At 43.5% G+C, this 15000-nt stretch overlaps 1 protein-coding gene across 1 annotated transcript in view; it reads right to left on the bottom strand.

Annotated features, from left to right (window-relative positions):
• lmf1 (lipase maturation factor 1) overlaps positions 1-15000 on the bottom strand; it is a 47620-nt gene that overhangs the window by 21493 nt on the left and 11127 nt on the right. The window contains exon 5 of the mRNA XM_063212282.1: positions 12025-12090. Coding sequence (XP_063068352.1) covers positions 12025-12090 — 66 coding nt within the window. The remainder of the gene's footprint in view (positions 1-12024; positions 12091-15000) is intronic.

Raw genomic sequence — 15000 nt, 5'->3', positions numbered from 1 at the left:
TCGTGATTATGATTTTGACCAAAATAATCGTGATTATGATTTTTTCCATAATCGTGCAGCCCTAATTAGTTCTATGGCAGATTTAGAGCTGTTTTGGCAGTTCCACCCTGATCCATGTGGCGGCCCGGAGACCAGAAGGAATGGAGTCCTATGGAGCAAAACCACTCATGGTGCCTTTATCTCAGTGTAATTCGGATGTTGCTTTCGAAAGACCATATATATGAAATACCCACGGCTGAGTTTTAGATCTTTTGAGCCATGCATATGCTTAAAAAGTGATTTTAAGTGTCTATGACATACCATCCTTAGCAAAATGCTAGCGAGTAGTGAGCAACAAAAACGCCTCCTGTAACAAATCAAACGGACATATGTGCTTTTTTATTAAACTGTTGAGTGAAACCCTTATTGAAGTCTCCAGAATGACATTCAAATCTGAGCTTTGTTGATGAGACCTGGGTGAAAATTAAGATTTTTAACATCTAGCTCCATTGGGTCCCATTCGTTCTGGTCTCCGATGCGCGGCTAGTGGAGAACACATTGGAACTGCAGCCAAAAACCATAGAACTAATACAAACAACTGGTACAATGGGGCTTAATAGCGAGTGGCAAGGCTGTTCTATAATGGCTGTGTAGCAACCCAATGTGAGTAGCCTACCGGATGTGAGTGCCCGGATATCCAGGCGTGTATTTACGTCAATTTAACCTCAGTTACTTGATTTCGGTCGTGTATTTACGACAGTTTAACCTCAGCTACTTGATTTCGGTCCGATTTGAGTCTGGCTGAAGATGGAAGGGACATACTGTAGGTGCCGTGCGTGAAGAGCCCACAGCACATCGCCGATTCAGCGACACTAGAGAGGTCCTTGATCTCCCAATCAAAAGTGGCCCGTGACCAATAATAATTTTAAAAATTATAACTTAAAATATAATTGATTTGGGTGTGAAAATTAAACTGTCTCAACCGGGGCACCTAATTGATTTGGGTGTGAAAATTAAACTGTCTCAACAAGGAATCCATCAAAAGATAACGGCGTTACCTTCTCGTCGGCATTCTTTGGTTTTTATTATCCAGGAGGACTGAGCTGAAAACTGCAGCAGTCACCTTGCACACAGTTCTAGCTGCTCTGAAGCGCGTGTCTAAGCAAATCATCCTGCACATTCGCAATGTGAAATGAAAAAGTTTGCACAAGACTAGGCCTATAAAATAGATGCACTGTCACAGACACTGGAATAGCCCATTTCGGAAGGCATTATAGTCACGAGTTTACCCAGTATAAATATATCTAGCACTCGGAAGTTACGGAGTTTTACTCCTTCCATTAGTGAAACATAACGTTAGGATAGCCTACAAGTTAAAAGAATATCTGGGCATAGCCTTCTCCCCACGGAGTTAGAAAACAGTAGTTATGCCGCATATTGTGTAGTTATTATTTGGTGGTGCAAAAACAAGACGCGAAACCATGCAGCATATTGTGCCGTTATTATTGGTGATGCCGAAACAACAAAGCCAGATTGGTGACTAGATTATGCCTACATTTAGACATAGCCTACTCATTTAATTGTGCTACCGGTATGTAGCCTACATTTAAAAGTGTCAGTGCAGAATCAAACTGGGCGCTGAATATAAATATTGGAGCCAGTCTCCCTCCGTGTCTGGATAGGCCTATTGCAGGGGCGGAGTGGGAAGACTTTTCCCACCACCACCGAAAAAAAAAACCAACGCAAACAACATGGTTCCCTAACCAAAAAGACAAAAACCACGAAATCTGCAGTCGTAGGCCTACTACATGTGGACATTAGTGTTGTCAAAATATCAACCTGAAGTGGAGAATTGTAGCCTACACTTGATGAAATACACAGCCATCATCACAGTCCAAAGCATTCACCACAGAACATTGCAGGTTAGGCTACATCACGCTACTGTTCCATGAAAATGTGCACTCCACTGTCATTTTGACAGTTTGAAATTGAAATATCGTTTAAAAGTGTATATCTCAGGTTAATTTTTATTCAAAATAATGGACTTCCTTTGATAGTTCTACCACTTGAACAATTATCCATCATTTTTTTCATGCAACAGGGCATCAGAAAATGAAATATAATGAGGAAAAGTGTGTATTTTCAGTAACATGTTCAAAGAATTCTAATCTATTGTGTGACGTCAGGCGAGGCCATTCAGTAGCCCGCAGTAGCGGTAGCCCTGCATTCTGTACGGTGTGTGATTGAATTATGCCGTACGGGTATGAAATAAATATCATTGGCAATATTATATCATGACCGCTACAGGGTGCCATGTGACCGTGAGGCAGTAAAATAGCCTACCAGTGTTCGAACTATGCCAAAAAAAACAAAAACAAAAAAAAAATTGGGGGTGGGGGTTACGATTGCGCTTGCCTCAAAGTGCGAGTCTCGAAAGCTTGAATTTGGAGAAGTAGGCCTACCATGTAATTTCGAATTTCAAGTAGGCCTACACTACAAATTACCAGACATTGTTAATATCAATCTTTAGTAGGTCTATCACGCCATTTCAGCATCATGTCCAAGTGGGAAAGAATGTAAACAGCGACAAATAATAAATAAATAAAACCGTTTGGGTGAATCATTCGCTCCAAGCTTTTTAACGGCAAGGTGCAAAGCAGTCGGCTGCATTGTAAGAGTGCCAGAGATTAACAAATTCAAACGACTGCAAAGCAATCTGTCTGGGCACAGCGGAAAGCACCTGTGCGGTCCACACGGCCGTCAGCAGAAAACTAATGAACCTCCCTTGCAATACGTCCGAGGACATCAGTACACCGTATGTCAAATGGCGCATTTGTCTACTTGTTTCGAGCACCACGTTTCATTGTCATTGCCGCGAATTTCTGACAAACCACATAGTTGAGCTGCACAACGTGACACTATCATACACAACATGATGAAGCGCCCCCCTCACGTTTGACATCCTCGGGCCGAAGTCTCATAAGGGGGTAAAGACCGTGAACATAGTGACACACACTTCACAGTGGTGTTGGTGAAAACGAAACGAAGTTGCCTCCCACGGCCCAAACGCAAAATAATACCGAAAATTGAATGCGCCCTCAGTTGTCCTGGCTAGGGCAACTGGCGCGTTATCACTGCTTCTTATTCAATGTAGCAGCACTTGCATTGTACTCGCGCTGCACTTGTCTCACAATGCAATCAGCTGCGTGCTCCGGGCCAAATAGTCAACTCTCCCACCTTGTGGACACAGAAGGGAACAATTTGAAGAACGCGTTTCAGACGGACGGACAGACATAGCCTACCCTCTTATAGAGATGCTGGGACGCATCTAAAAACGTGGATCCAACGCGCGTAGTTGGAAAATAGAGACTGAAAAGATACAACCAAAAGGCTCTACTCGAAGGCTCCAGCCAACGCTGTTGAAAGATTGTTTGCCTCTCTCCCTGGCCATCTGAATGAGATGCTTTTATCAAACGTCATACCAAATCTACATAGGCCTATAGGCTAGTTTTGGTATTTATGTTTATATTTGATCTGGCGACTATTGTTGTTTTACTGTCTTGCTTGAACCGCTCTGTTTGGATTAGCCTACTTGAAGACTTTCCATGGATTATCCTGCATCGTCTCAGTGCCGTGAGTAACCTGGAACATAAGTAGGCTATATCATCAGAGGTGAGCTTAGTCACTTTTGGCCGCGAGAGACTTGGAAGGCGCTACATTTGCGCCACACAACGTGGATTATTGAAACTGAAGACTTGATTTCTTCTATATGGATACTTTCGTTTGGTAGGCATATCATTACGGACAGTGCAGTTTTTTTGTGACACTCTGACTTTTTTTTTTTCAAGGAATATAGGTTAACCGAAATAGTCCCGCCGCCGCGTGGGTTACCTATGCTATTGATTTGTGACACGCATGTGGGTGACCTTTATTGAAGTTGCATGTAATTCTATAGAACAGTCAAAGGAAATGCATCTAGGAAAAGTTTGACGCGATTTCAGCACCATGGACAGTCACTCCCCAGTCGGGCGAATAGCACCATATTTTAGGCTACGCAGATCATTTCCCGTTTGTGCTGTTTGTAATTTAGGTAGCCTATTGCATTTAGCTGACACGATATTGGCAGTTCATTAAAAATGATTAAAAGCAAGCCCAAAAATATGAAGGGACTAGTCAAAAAAAAGAAGCCCATGTCGCATAGTCTAGCCTATAGGTCCAAGCAGAATTTGCAACCCTGCATGAATAGCATTAACTAGTTGGCCAAAAGTTACTAAATCATTTGGAAGTTGTTACAGTGCCCTGCATGAGAAAAGCCGCACGATTACAGTTGCGATTTCTATTAGGCTATAGGCCTGCAGGCCACGGCCGTTATATCATTAGTGATCGTCACCTCGCCTATGTAAAATTCCAGGCAAATAAAATTAGAACGTTCACCCATGGCCTCGCCTGACGTAGTCGCCAGGTTACGGTTAAACCCACATTTGCCACAACAAACAACAAAAATCGTTGTTTAACATCGTTTTTGGAGGGACTTATATATGTGGATCATTTATTGAATACAGTGTGTACACATTGATCCAAAGTAGTGGTTAACCTGCGATATGCACTTTAAGGAAGACAGGATGAGCATGGGCACAAAGTTTTGAGTGTGGGGATTTTTAGAAGAGTAGGCTATAGCTTACAAAAAGTCTGTCTACATTGTGCAATAAACCCACCATGCAGCAACTAAGCCAAACCTAGGCTACTTCAAAGCACAACCATAAGTCAACAAAATTAATAACCAAACGGTGTAGGCCTACCTTAAAACGCTGTCTTCATCGCAGCAAATGTCTTTGTTTCTTGCAATTACATTTTAATCCACAGTTTAGGCTACACACCCAGCACTGCTCACATCAGAATCTTGTGTGGTAATTATTTTGTTCCATTTCTTCAGACATTACATAGGCTACATCCTAAATGTGCCACATATAAATATATGTATGATATAACATTATTTTGACTGTAAGGAGATATACCGCTAGTTCTAACAAACCAATGCCATCAAAACATGTACAACGTGTTTTCCTGCTTAGCTGCAGTTCACTTCCTTACCACTTGGTGGAGTCTGTTCGTAACCCAAGTCAATAACCACAGAACAAGTGAATCTGGAGTGGCAGACTGTAAACTGTAACAGTCATGTGGAAATCGGAAAATAAATCACAACTTACTAATATTTCCATCCCTTGGTAACCAATCTAAATATCACAGGTTCTTGAAATACTGAAAACTAAACTATGTTACTAAGATCTAGTAAACTTCCGCGATCTACGGTGTATGAACATTATCAGTAGAGAAGGGGTGTGGCCAATTTACAGTTTGACACCGTCACTGAGGTATTGAGGTTGGGTAGACGGTATATATACTGACGCATTTAACACTTTGGGGCCGGCTGAGAACATAATGCGGCCGCTATAATACATTTCGCGGCCGCGGCCCACCGGGACAAGTCCCCGATCTCCCGATGGCCACTCCGCGCCTGGCCTATTGTACAGTCAGACGCGCACACGCACAACTTATTTCTGTATTATATGAAAATTTCCTAAAACGGTCACAAAATCAGAGGATCTGTGTGGTGGAGGATACTTGCGGCGGGGGCCGGACAATCTTAATATTATTGAAGGGACAGACAATGCTCGACACTTTACCCGGTCTAAATGTAGCACTCGGAAAATCTAAGTTATGCCGCATATTGTGCAGATTGGTGATGCCAAACAACACGTGAAACCAGGCACATTGGAGACTAGAGCCTAGGCCTACATAAAGACATAGCCTTTTCATTTGATTGTGCTATGTAAACTTAAAAGTGTCAGTAAAGAATCAAACGGGGCGGTGGAATATTGGAGCCAGTAACCCTTCATGTCTGGTGGATATTGTGCAGAGGTGTGTGCATGCGCACAACTAATTTCTCTCCCATCTCTTTGCTCATCAAGCCCCCGATCTCCAAAAAGACACGAGCACTCAGGATAACTGTTTACACGAGCTGTTAAGTTTAAATAATGTGATGCACGTTCTTCATGACATTCAACATGACTGTATTCGCACATATCGAATATATATATAAAACATCCATGATGCAATTGTCACCCTTAATGTGCAAGTATTAGATATGAAAAAATATCCTAAAACAGTCACATCAGAGGACCCGTGGTGGTGTGGTGGATATTTGCGGCACGGGCCGAGACCGAGTTGTTACGGTAGGCTACAATCATATTATAGAAGGGACAGTCAGGCGACACACAGCGTGACTCACATCGGGTAGCTGTGGTACCGCAAAGCATTCTTGATGGTGGAAATGAATGCAAATACATGAAAATACTCGGGCGGATATCCGGGCACTCACATCCGGCAGCCTACTCACATTGGGTTGCTACAGTTCTGATGCCCACTTCCTCTTCTGAGACCCACTCGACTTCCTGTTTCTCTTCCTTTTTCCTTTTTCACTACATTACATTACACTTAGTTGACGCTTTTATCCAAAGTGGCTTACAGCAATGTGGGGTTAGGTGCCTTGCTGAAATGAACCTAAGCCATGGGCGGAGGTATAGGGAGAGGTTAGGGGTAGTATGTCATTTTTCTGACGCCTCGTTGGTCATACGCGTCAATATTCCGAAAATTTCCCATTGATCCTACAGCCCATGAACTCGAAATAATTAAATTAAACCCTTTGCTCCGACCGCTCAATGTTCCGACCAATGGCTGTTTGAGGTCGGTCATCATAATTCCCCAGGTCGTATGTCCTGCTCCTCTTTTCGTCTGTGCTAGACTTCAGCTGCATTTACTGCGACGAGCACATAGATTGCGCTTGGTCAAGCTATGCCCTTACCAAAACCACCCCTAAACCTAACCTGTCATTAATGCAATGTTTCCAAGTTTTACAATTGTGCCCTACCCAAAACCATTCCTAAGCCTAACCTGTCAGTATTGCAATGTTTCTGAGTTTTAAATTTATGCCTTGAACGAAACTTTCTCTAAACCTAACCTGTCACAGACAGCTGCATGACCACTGCGCATATCAGAGATGACAGTAATCTAAACTACAGCAGCGTTTGGTCGGAACATTGGACTGTCGGGACAAAGGGTTTAATTTTATCGGGTAAAAGGTCCGTAAGACTAAGTGCTGTAGGATCAATGGGAAATTTTCGGAATATCGACGCATCGGACCAATGGTGCGTCGGAAAAACGAGCAGCCCCCGAGGTTAGGGTGGGGTTCGTACCTACAACCCACAGATTGAAAGACTAACCCCCTAACCATCAGGCCACGGCCTTCTGATACCCACTTGACTTCCTGTTTTTCTTCCTTTTTCCTTTTTCATTACATTACATGACACTTAGTTGACGCTTGTATCCAAAGTGGCTTACAGCAATGCAGGGTTAGGTGCCTTGCTGAAAGGAACCTAAGCCATGGGCGGAGGTATAGGGAGAGGTTAGGGTGGGGTTCGTACCTACAGCCCACAGATTGAAAGACTAACCCCCTAACCATCAGGCCACGGGCACTCCCAAAACCAGCAGGCAAAGATAAGACACTAAAGGGCTTGAAGCGCTCAGGAGACTGTGCAAACAAACTCAGGTGCTCATCTGAACCGGGTGAAGTGTAAGTCCAATAAAGGAAGGAAAAAGCAGAGGCATTCTGAGATTTGAGAAAAATATAAACTGTGACACTGAAGAAGGCTCTGTGCAGCCGAAACGTCTGTCATATCAGTCCCTGCAATGTTAAAATAAAAAGAAAACAACAAGAAAGAAGAAAAATTGAGTGCGATCCATTTCCTACTCTATTACTTCAGAGACGCACCAACAAGACGGAAGAGCGCGGTGTGTGGAAGATAACCTTGAGAAAAATATAAAAAGCCTTTAATTTAACATGGCAATTCTGTTTAAAATCACATGGGCCTACGCGTTGCGGCCATATTGACCTTCACCAGTCCCTCCGTCAGCCTAATCAACATCATCTCTGCCACAGTTGAGACTCTACAACTGCCATCTCCAGACACCAAAACAGACAATGGAGATGGATCCTTCTTTCTGTCCTCCCCTTGACCTCCATCGTGACTTTCACATGGCCTTCACCGGTCCCTCTGTCAGCTTGGGGACATTCACCCGAGCAACAGCACGCTTCACAGGCCTCGGCTAACAAACACCATCTGGTTTTCAGAGTGAGGAGTCCGCACATTGGAAATGCTTATATTGTGTTTAATTCCATGCCAGAACATTTGGGTCTTCTTCAAATGCACTACTAACACCTAACCACCAGCCCAGACGATGGAGATGGAACCAGTTAGCTGATGGTAGGAAAACATGCCACCAGCACACTTCGCAGGCCTTAGGGAGGTGTAAGCAGTTCCAGCAGTTCTAGAGCAACAATGGCGAGGGAGTAATCAACTTTGTATGGAGGAGCTGGCAACAGAAGAGACAAAAGCGATTTGGGTGACAAGTTTTGAGCACTCAAACGACAGTTTGTAGTTGAACTTCAGCGAATATTATTTACCCGGCCACCAGCACACTTCACAGGCCTCAGGTAACAACCACCATCTGGTTTTAGAGTGAGGAGTTGGCACACGCTTGAAATCCTTATACTGTATTGAGGTTTACAATACAAGCTTCTCTACAAGCAGCATATACCAGCACAGATCAGATGGAAATGGAACCAGTTAGCTGATGGTAGGAAAATGTTCACCCTGGTACCAGCTACACTACACTAGACTACACTACACACAACACATACTACACACTGATTCTTGAGAAAGCGGCTAAAACATGTCTCGGCAATAAACTGCCAATTCTGATGAAAATAAACTATATTTTCATGAACAAAATGAATCCAGGTAAAGACCCAGGGGTCTGTTACACAAATGTACAGTCGTTTGAAATATTTAAGTGTAATTTTATTACTTTTCATGGCTATAAACCTGCCCACACCCTGTAAAAACAGCTGTCCCAAGGACAGACATCATCATTTCAATTGACTTAAAATGTAAAAATCACTGATATTATTGAATAATATCACCATGATGTGAAAGTCCATATTGACATGGTTCTGCAGATATTCACATAGTGTGTGTAAAGCAATATTTACTACTATTTTCTGATTGCTCAAAGTGTGTCCAGCATATTAGTCACCACCGTCAGATTTTTTTAAAAAGACAATAAAATCAGGCATGCACAAGGTCATTGTCATTACTTAGGACCCCTTTTCAAACCTTTAGCTCTACTGAATACTTCATCATCACTGAAGCTCCTAAGAAACAGAGCGAAAACGAAGTGGCTAATGTGAGCAAAAAATGCATAATATGTAAAAGAGTGTTTTTTTGTCTCACACCGTCAGATGTCACCACCGTCAGATTTTGTTCCGCTCATCATCTTGTTCCATATTTTACTAAATTGTGCTGGTTAATGAAACATTACCAGACATGTTAGTACTAATTGTGACCCAAACTTATACTCTAGCCTCCACTGAGGTGCATTTGGAGGGTTTTTTGTCACAAAACCTGACGGTGGTGACATCTGATGTAGTTCACAAAAAAGCATGTGTTTTACATGTTTTTAACAAGTTTTAAGAATATGCTTCCAATAAGTATCTACAATTATGTTGAATTGCAAAAGTAATTCACTTAAATACAGTAAACATATTTTTTAACTTCTAATTCTGTCTGACGCTGGTGACAAAACCAAGAGCGAGCCCATTTTATGCAAAAAGGTAAAACATGGGGAGCTTGGCCAATACATTCACTGCACAGCCAAGACCTTCATCTATGATAATACACCTCTATATTTTGGATTTGAACAACTTAAAACCTGTTTTTGCCACATTTTCAATAATCTAGGCCTACTTCCTAGAGTATCTAACAAATGAAGAAAAAACACATGCACAAACACACTGTGCACACACAAAAATAAAGTGTTTACACTAGATGTCATTGACTTGAGAGGGCTATTTATTTTGCTAAATGTAGGTACCACCTTCAGATTACTGTCACCACCGTCAGTTCTTAAGTCACCACCGTAAGGAGTTTTGGACATTTTAAATGAATGTGCTTACAAAATTTTACTTTGGAGTTGTTGAATTATCAAAGTAATAGCAACTTTAAGCCTACACGAATATTTGTGAAATTACAAAAAAATGTTTGATCTATTTAGGCATTAAGTAAGCATTGTCTGACAGCACATATTTTTAAATTAGAACACATGAAGCAGTATTAAAATAGAATGAAAGTGAATTTTCAAAATTTAAAGGCGTATGTGTGAACCAAAAAACACACACAATCACTTCAGAACTCCAGATAGGCCTACATATGCAACCAAATCAATACACTTTTTATTGCTTTTAATTGTGTCTGACGGTGTTGACAAAAACAAGGTATGATTGGAGGAAAACCTGATTTCTGAAAAAAAAATCAAAATGGGGAGATGGGCCTTGTGCATTTCTGAAAAGCCAAGACCTTTGTCTACGAGGATATACCATATTATTTGGTAATTCACTTCGTTTTTTTCTTTGAAGATTACAACCTGTTTTAGCCACTTTCTCAAGAATCAGTGTACTACATTTCACAGGGCAGATGAAGATGGCTTTGCTGACAACTGGCTTTGCTGCTTTGCCACTCCACAGAAAAAGTAGGTAATGTTGACCCGATAGAACACTTTTAAGAAAGAAAAAAGTGCCACACACTCTGCCAACTGATGTGACCAAGGAAGCCGAAACGTTGTCACAACATTAATCACTGATCTACAACTCAGGAGTGCATTTCTGGAAAGCGTAGTTGTTAGCAGTTAGCAACTTCGGTAGTTGCCAATGGGAAATTGCATTGCAACCAACAAAGTAGCTAACATAGTTAGCAACTATGCTTTGCAGAAATGCACCCCTGGAGTGTGCAGCACTTTTCTCTTTCTTTAACCAGTTGTCCAGTGGCCTGATGGGCTGGTATGGTTTTGACACTGGCTCGGCTCATGGTGGTTGTTTTGTAGAGACGGTTGTGCCTGCCCCCCATACTTGAGTGTATCAAGAGGTCACGGGTGGTGGTTCAGTGGGCTAAGGAGTCTTACCATTACACCAGAGACCCGGGTTCGATTCAGATCCTATCTTTCCTCATCTCACTCTCCCCACTCATTTCCTGTCCCACTCTTCGCTGTACTGTACCATCTTCATAAAGGGGGGGAAGCCCCAGCAAAATGTAGAAGAAAGGACTGGGCAGGTTGACCTCAGTTACACATGGTTTTGGTTCTGGTGATGCTGTGGTAGGATTCAGGTCTGGTATTGCTTTGATGCTAGGTTTAAGACTGGGTCAGAATGGGCCTCGGCCATGGTGCAGACGGATAAGGCATCATATTGTTACTACAAGTAATTCACTGTGCTGTGGTGATAAAGGGGAAAAAAAGATCACAATCCTTCCCCACCTCTCTCCCGCCTCATTTCCTCTCTCTTTACTGTCCCATCTCAAAAAGTATTGTTGTATATATTTAATATATATATTTTAAATCATATTGTTACAACAGGGACCCTGGTTCGATTCCTACCCGAGGTCTTGTCCTGCATCTTCTCTTTACTGTGCCGTCGTGATAAAGGCAAAAAAACCCTCCAATATTAAAAAAGACTGGGTCAGGACTGGGCAAGATGAACTCGGTTTCACCTGGTTCTGGGCCTGGCTTTGATTTGGTTCAGGCCGGATCTGGTACTGGTACTGCTACTGCTTTGATGCTGGGCGCTGCCCTGGATCCACCAGACTCATGACTGCATGTGGCCTCCTTGCCTTGGAGTTCTGTTCAGTTCTGTTCGGATCGGTTCTGTCTGACCTCTAGATGCTCTCTCTCTGTCTGTTTGTAGTGGTGTCCTTTAGATGCTTTTTGCAGACCGTAACTCAGGCCCACACAAACACACACGCACACAAACACACAAAAAATCATCTACTGCCCACTGCACAGACACAGACACACATACACATACACATACACATACACATACATATACATATACACATACATATACACATACTGAAAGACAGATGGACACACCCTGACCTCGTAATGGTAGTCCATGCATGTGAGGTCTCTCCAGCATTTGTCTCCTCTGATCTTGATGAGGCCCTGTGGAGACAAGCCATAACTATGGTTACTGCCACAGCCAATAGCATATGCTAATAGCGACCGCATTCAACAGCAGCAACCGTTGGCTGCCACCATCATTAATTTGTTTGGTTTTTATTATTTATTGCCAGTTAAGAGGCTATGGCTATATCATGGAAAAACAGATAGAACATGTTCATATTTCATTTACAAAACCAACAAATAAATAAAAAGATTAAATAAGCTGCTCAACATTAACATAAGAAAACAATTCAAAGGCTTTAACAGGTGAGACCTTATTAACATATCTGAAACAGTGTCTATAAAAAAAATCTAACTGCTGCCTGCCATTGTCATTAGTATATAAAGGGACCAATGGGCAGTCATGGGTAAGTAGTTACGGCATCAGACTTGTAGCCCAAAGGTTGCCAGTTGCCAGAGTAAATAACCAGTGCTCTCCCCCATCCTCCACCATGACTGAGGTACCCTGAGCATGGTACCGTCCCGACTGCTCCCTTGAGCCGCCATTGGGGGCTGCCCCCTTGAACGGGTGATGCATAAATGCAATTTCATTGTGTGCAGTGAGCACCATGTGCTGTGCAGTGCTGGGTCACAATGACAATGGGAGTTTCTCAGATGAGCTTACACTTTCGCCTTCGTGCCCATTGGGGCTTAGGGATGGGCATAGTTTAGCATTCTTTATTTCAACATCAGAACTTGAATCTACATGTTGGAAATAATACTTAACATGTTTGAAGATTGTTCCTCTAGTTAAGCTATACATTTTAAAAACAAAATGTGCCATATATCACTCAAAAGGGAATTGGCGTGCTATTCTATGGCACGTTGTGAGATCAGTCTGGTGTGTGTGTATGTGTGTGTGTGTGTGCGTGCTGAAGCATGTAGTTGGTGTTAAAACATACTCTCTCCTGACTCACATATCACATGTACGCATGCATGCGCACGCACACGGTTGCATGCGCACACAAGCACCCATGCCCGCACGCAGGAACGTATTCTCTCCTGAAAATGTGATCCCACTATTATGAGAATCACCACAACTCATACTGTTCTCTCTCTCTCTCTCTCACACACACACACACACACACACACACACACACACACACACACACACACACACACACACACACACACACACACACACACACACACACACACACACACACACACACACAATAGGGGTGTATTATGGGAGCAGGCCAAGGGTACTATACTGGTGAAGAAAAATAACCCGAGAGAGAGAGAGAGAGAGAGAGAGAGACCTCTCTACTTTTATGTGCCATTTTCCATGTTTGTGATCAGACAGCGCTGCAACTCTACAAGATGTGGAAACTGTATAACGGTCTGTTGGACACGGGACCTAGGCGAGAAAATACATTGGTAGAGTTTTAATAAACCCCTTTAAACATGTGAAATTGCTATGGTGTGTGTGTGTGTGTGTGTGTGTGTGTGTGTGTGTGTGTGTGTGTGTGTGTGTGTGTGTGTGTGTGTGTGTGTGTGTGTTGGAATGCATACGGCACAGCTGATGTGGCTTACGGGAATCTGATCAGATTCCCAACTACACAACACTACAGTGAGTGTGTGTGTGCGTGTGCGTGTGCGTGTGTGTGTGTGTGTGTGTGTGTGTGTGTGTGTGTGTGTGTGTGTGTGTGTGTGTGTGTGTGTGTGTGTGTGTGTGTGTATGTGTGTGTGTGTGTGTGTCACAGGTCTACATCCATAGAAACAGATGGAGAAGAGCCCTGAGAGATGGAAGGCCTGCCCACTGTTCAGGAACCTCCATCAGTATCACGGTCGCTCATCTACAGAAAGAGAGGGATGAAGAAAGGGTTATGAGGAGAGGGAGATGGAGAGGGTGAGAAAGAGAAAGAAAAGGTGGGGGGGGAGATGGAGCCCAGAAAGGTACCTATGCTGCACACGCACGCACGCGCGCACGCACGCACGCACGCACGCACGCACGCACGCACGCGCGCACGCGCACACACATACACACACACACGCACACACACACGCACACACACACGCACACACACACGCACACAGGTCCTGTGCAGAACCAGGGACACAGCCAGAAAGACTGCCAACACACACACACACACACACACACACACACACACACACACACACACACACACACACACACACACACACACCCTTAGAGACACGCCAACAGCTCACTCTGAAAAAGCACAACCTCTGACGCAGACAGGCATACACAGACACACATCCCACAGCACCCACTCCAAACTCCTACGCATGCATGAATGCAAACACACACACACACGTGCACACACACGTGCACACACACACACACAGACAGACAGACACACACACGTACGCGCAAACACACACACACACACACACACACACACACACACACACACACACACACACACACACACACACACACACACACACACACACACACACACACACACACACACAGCTCTGTTATGGAGCAATATGTCTCTCAGCAGGCTGCAATCAAGTGCATTAGCAGCCCAACAGCAGACACGTTTATGGGGTGCAGTGTAGCGTACACACACACGCACGCACGCACGCACGCGTCTGACCCTTTCCACAAGGTACCACATTTGTTCACGCCCCTCCACACCGTGGCAACAGAAACCCAAACAACAATGGATCATTCACACACATACACACACACACACACACAGACACAGACACAGACACACACACACACACACACACACACACACACACACACACACACACACACACACACACACACAGGGGAGAAGAGAAGAGAAGAGAAGAGAAGAGAAGAGAAGAGAAGAGAAGAGAAGAGAAGAGAAGAGAAGAGAAGAGAAGAGACGAGACGAGACGAGACGAGACGAGACGAGAAGAGAAGAGAAGAAGAGAAGAGTGGTAGGAAAAGAAGAGAAGAGGGAG

The sequence above is a fragment of the Engraulis encrasicolus genome, chromosome 2 (genome assembly GCF_034702125.1).
Source record: "Engraulis encrasicolus isolate BLACKSEA-1 chromosome 2, IST_EnEncr_1.0, whole genome shotgun sequence".
NCBI lineage: Eukaryota > Metazoa > Chordata > Actinopteri > Clupeiformes > Engraulidae > Engraulis > Engraulis encrasicolus.
Note: the sequence above shows the minus strand (reverse complement) of the source record. Positions and strands in the feature narration are given on the sequence as shown.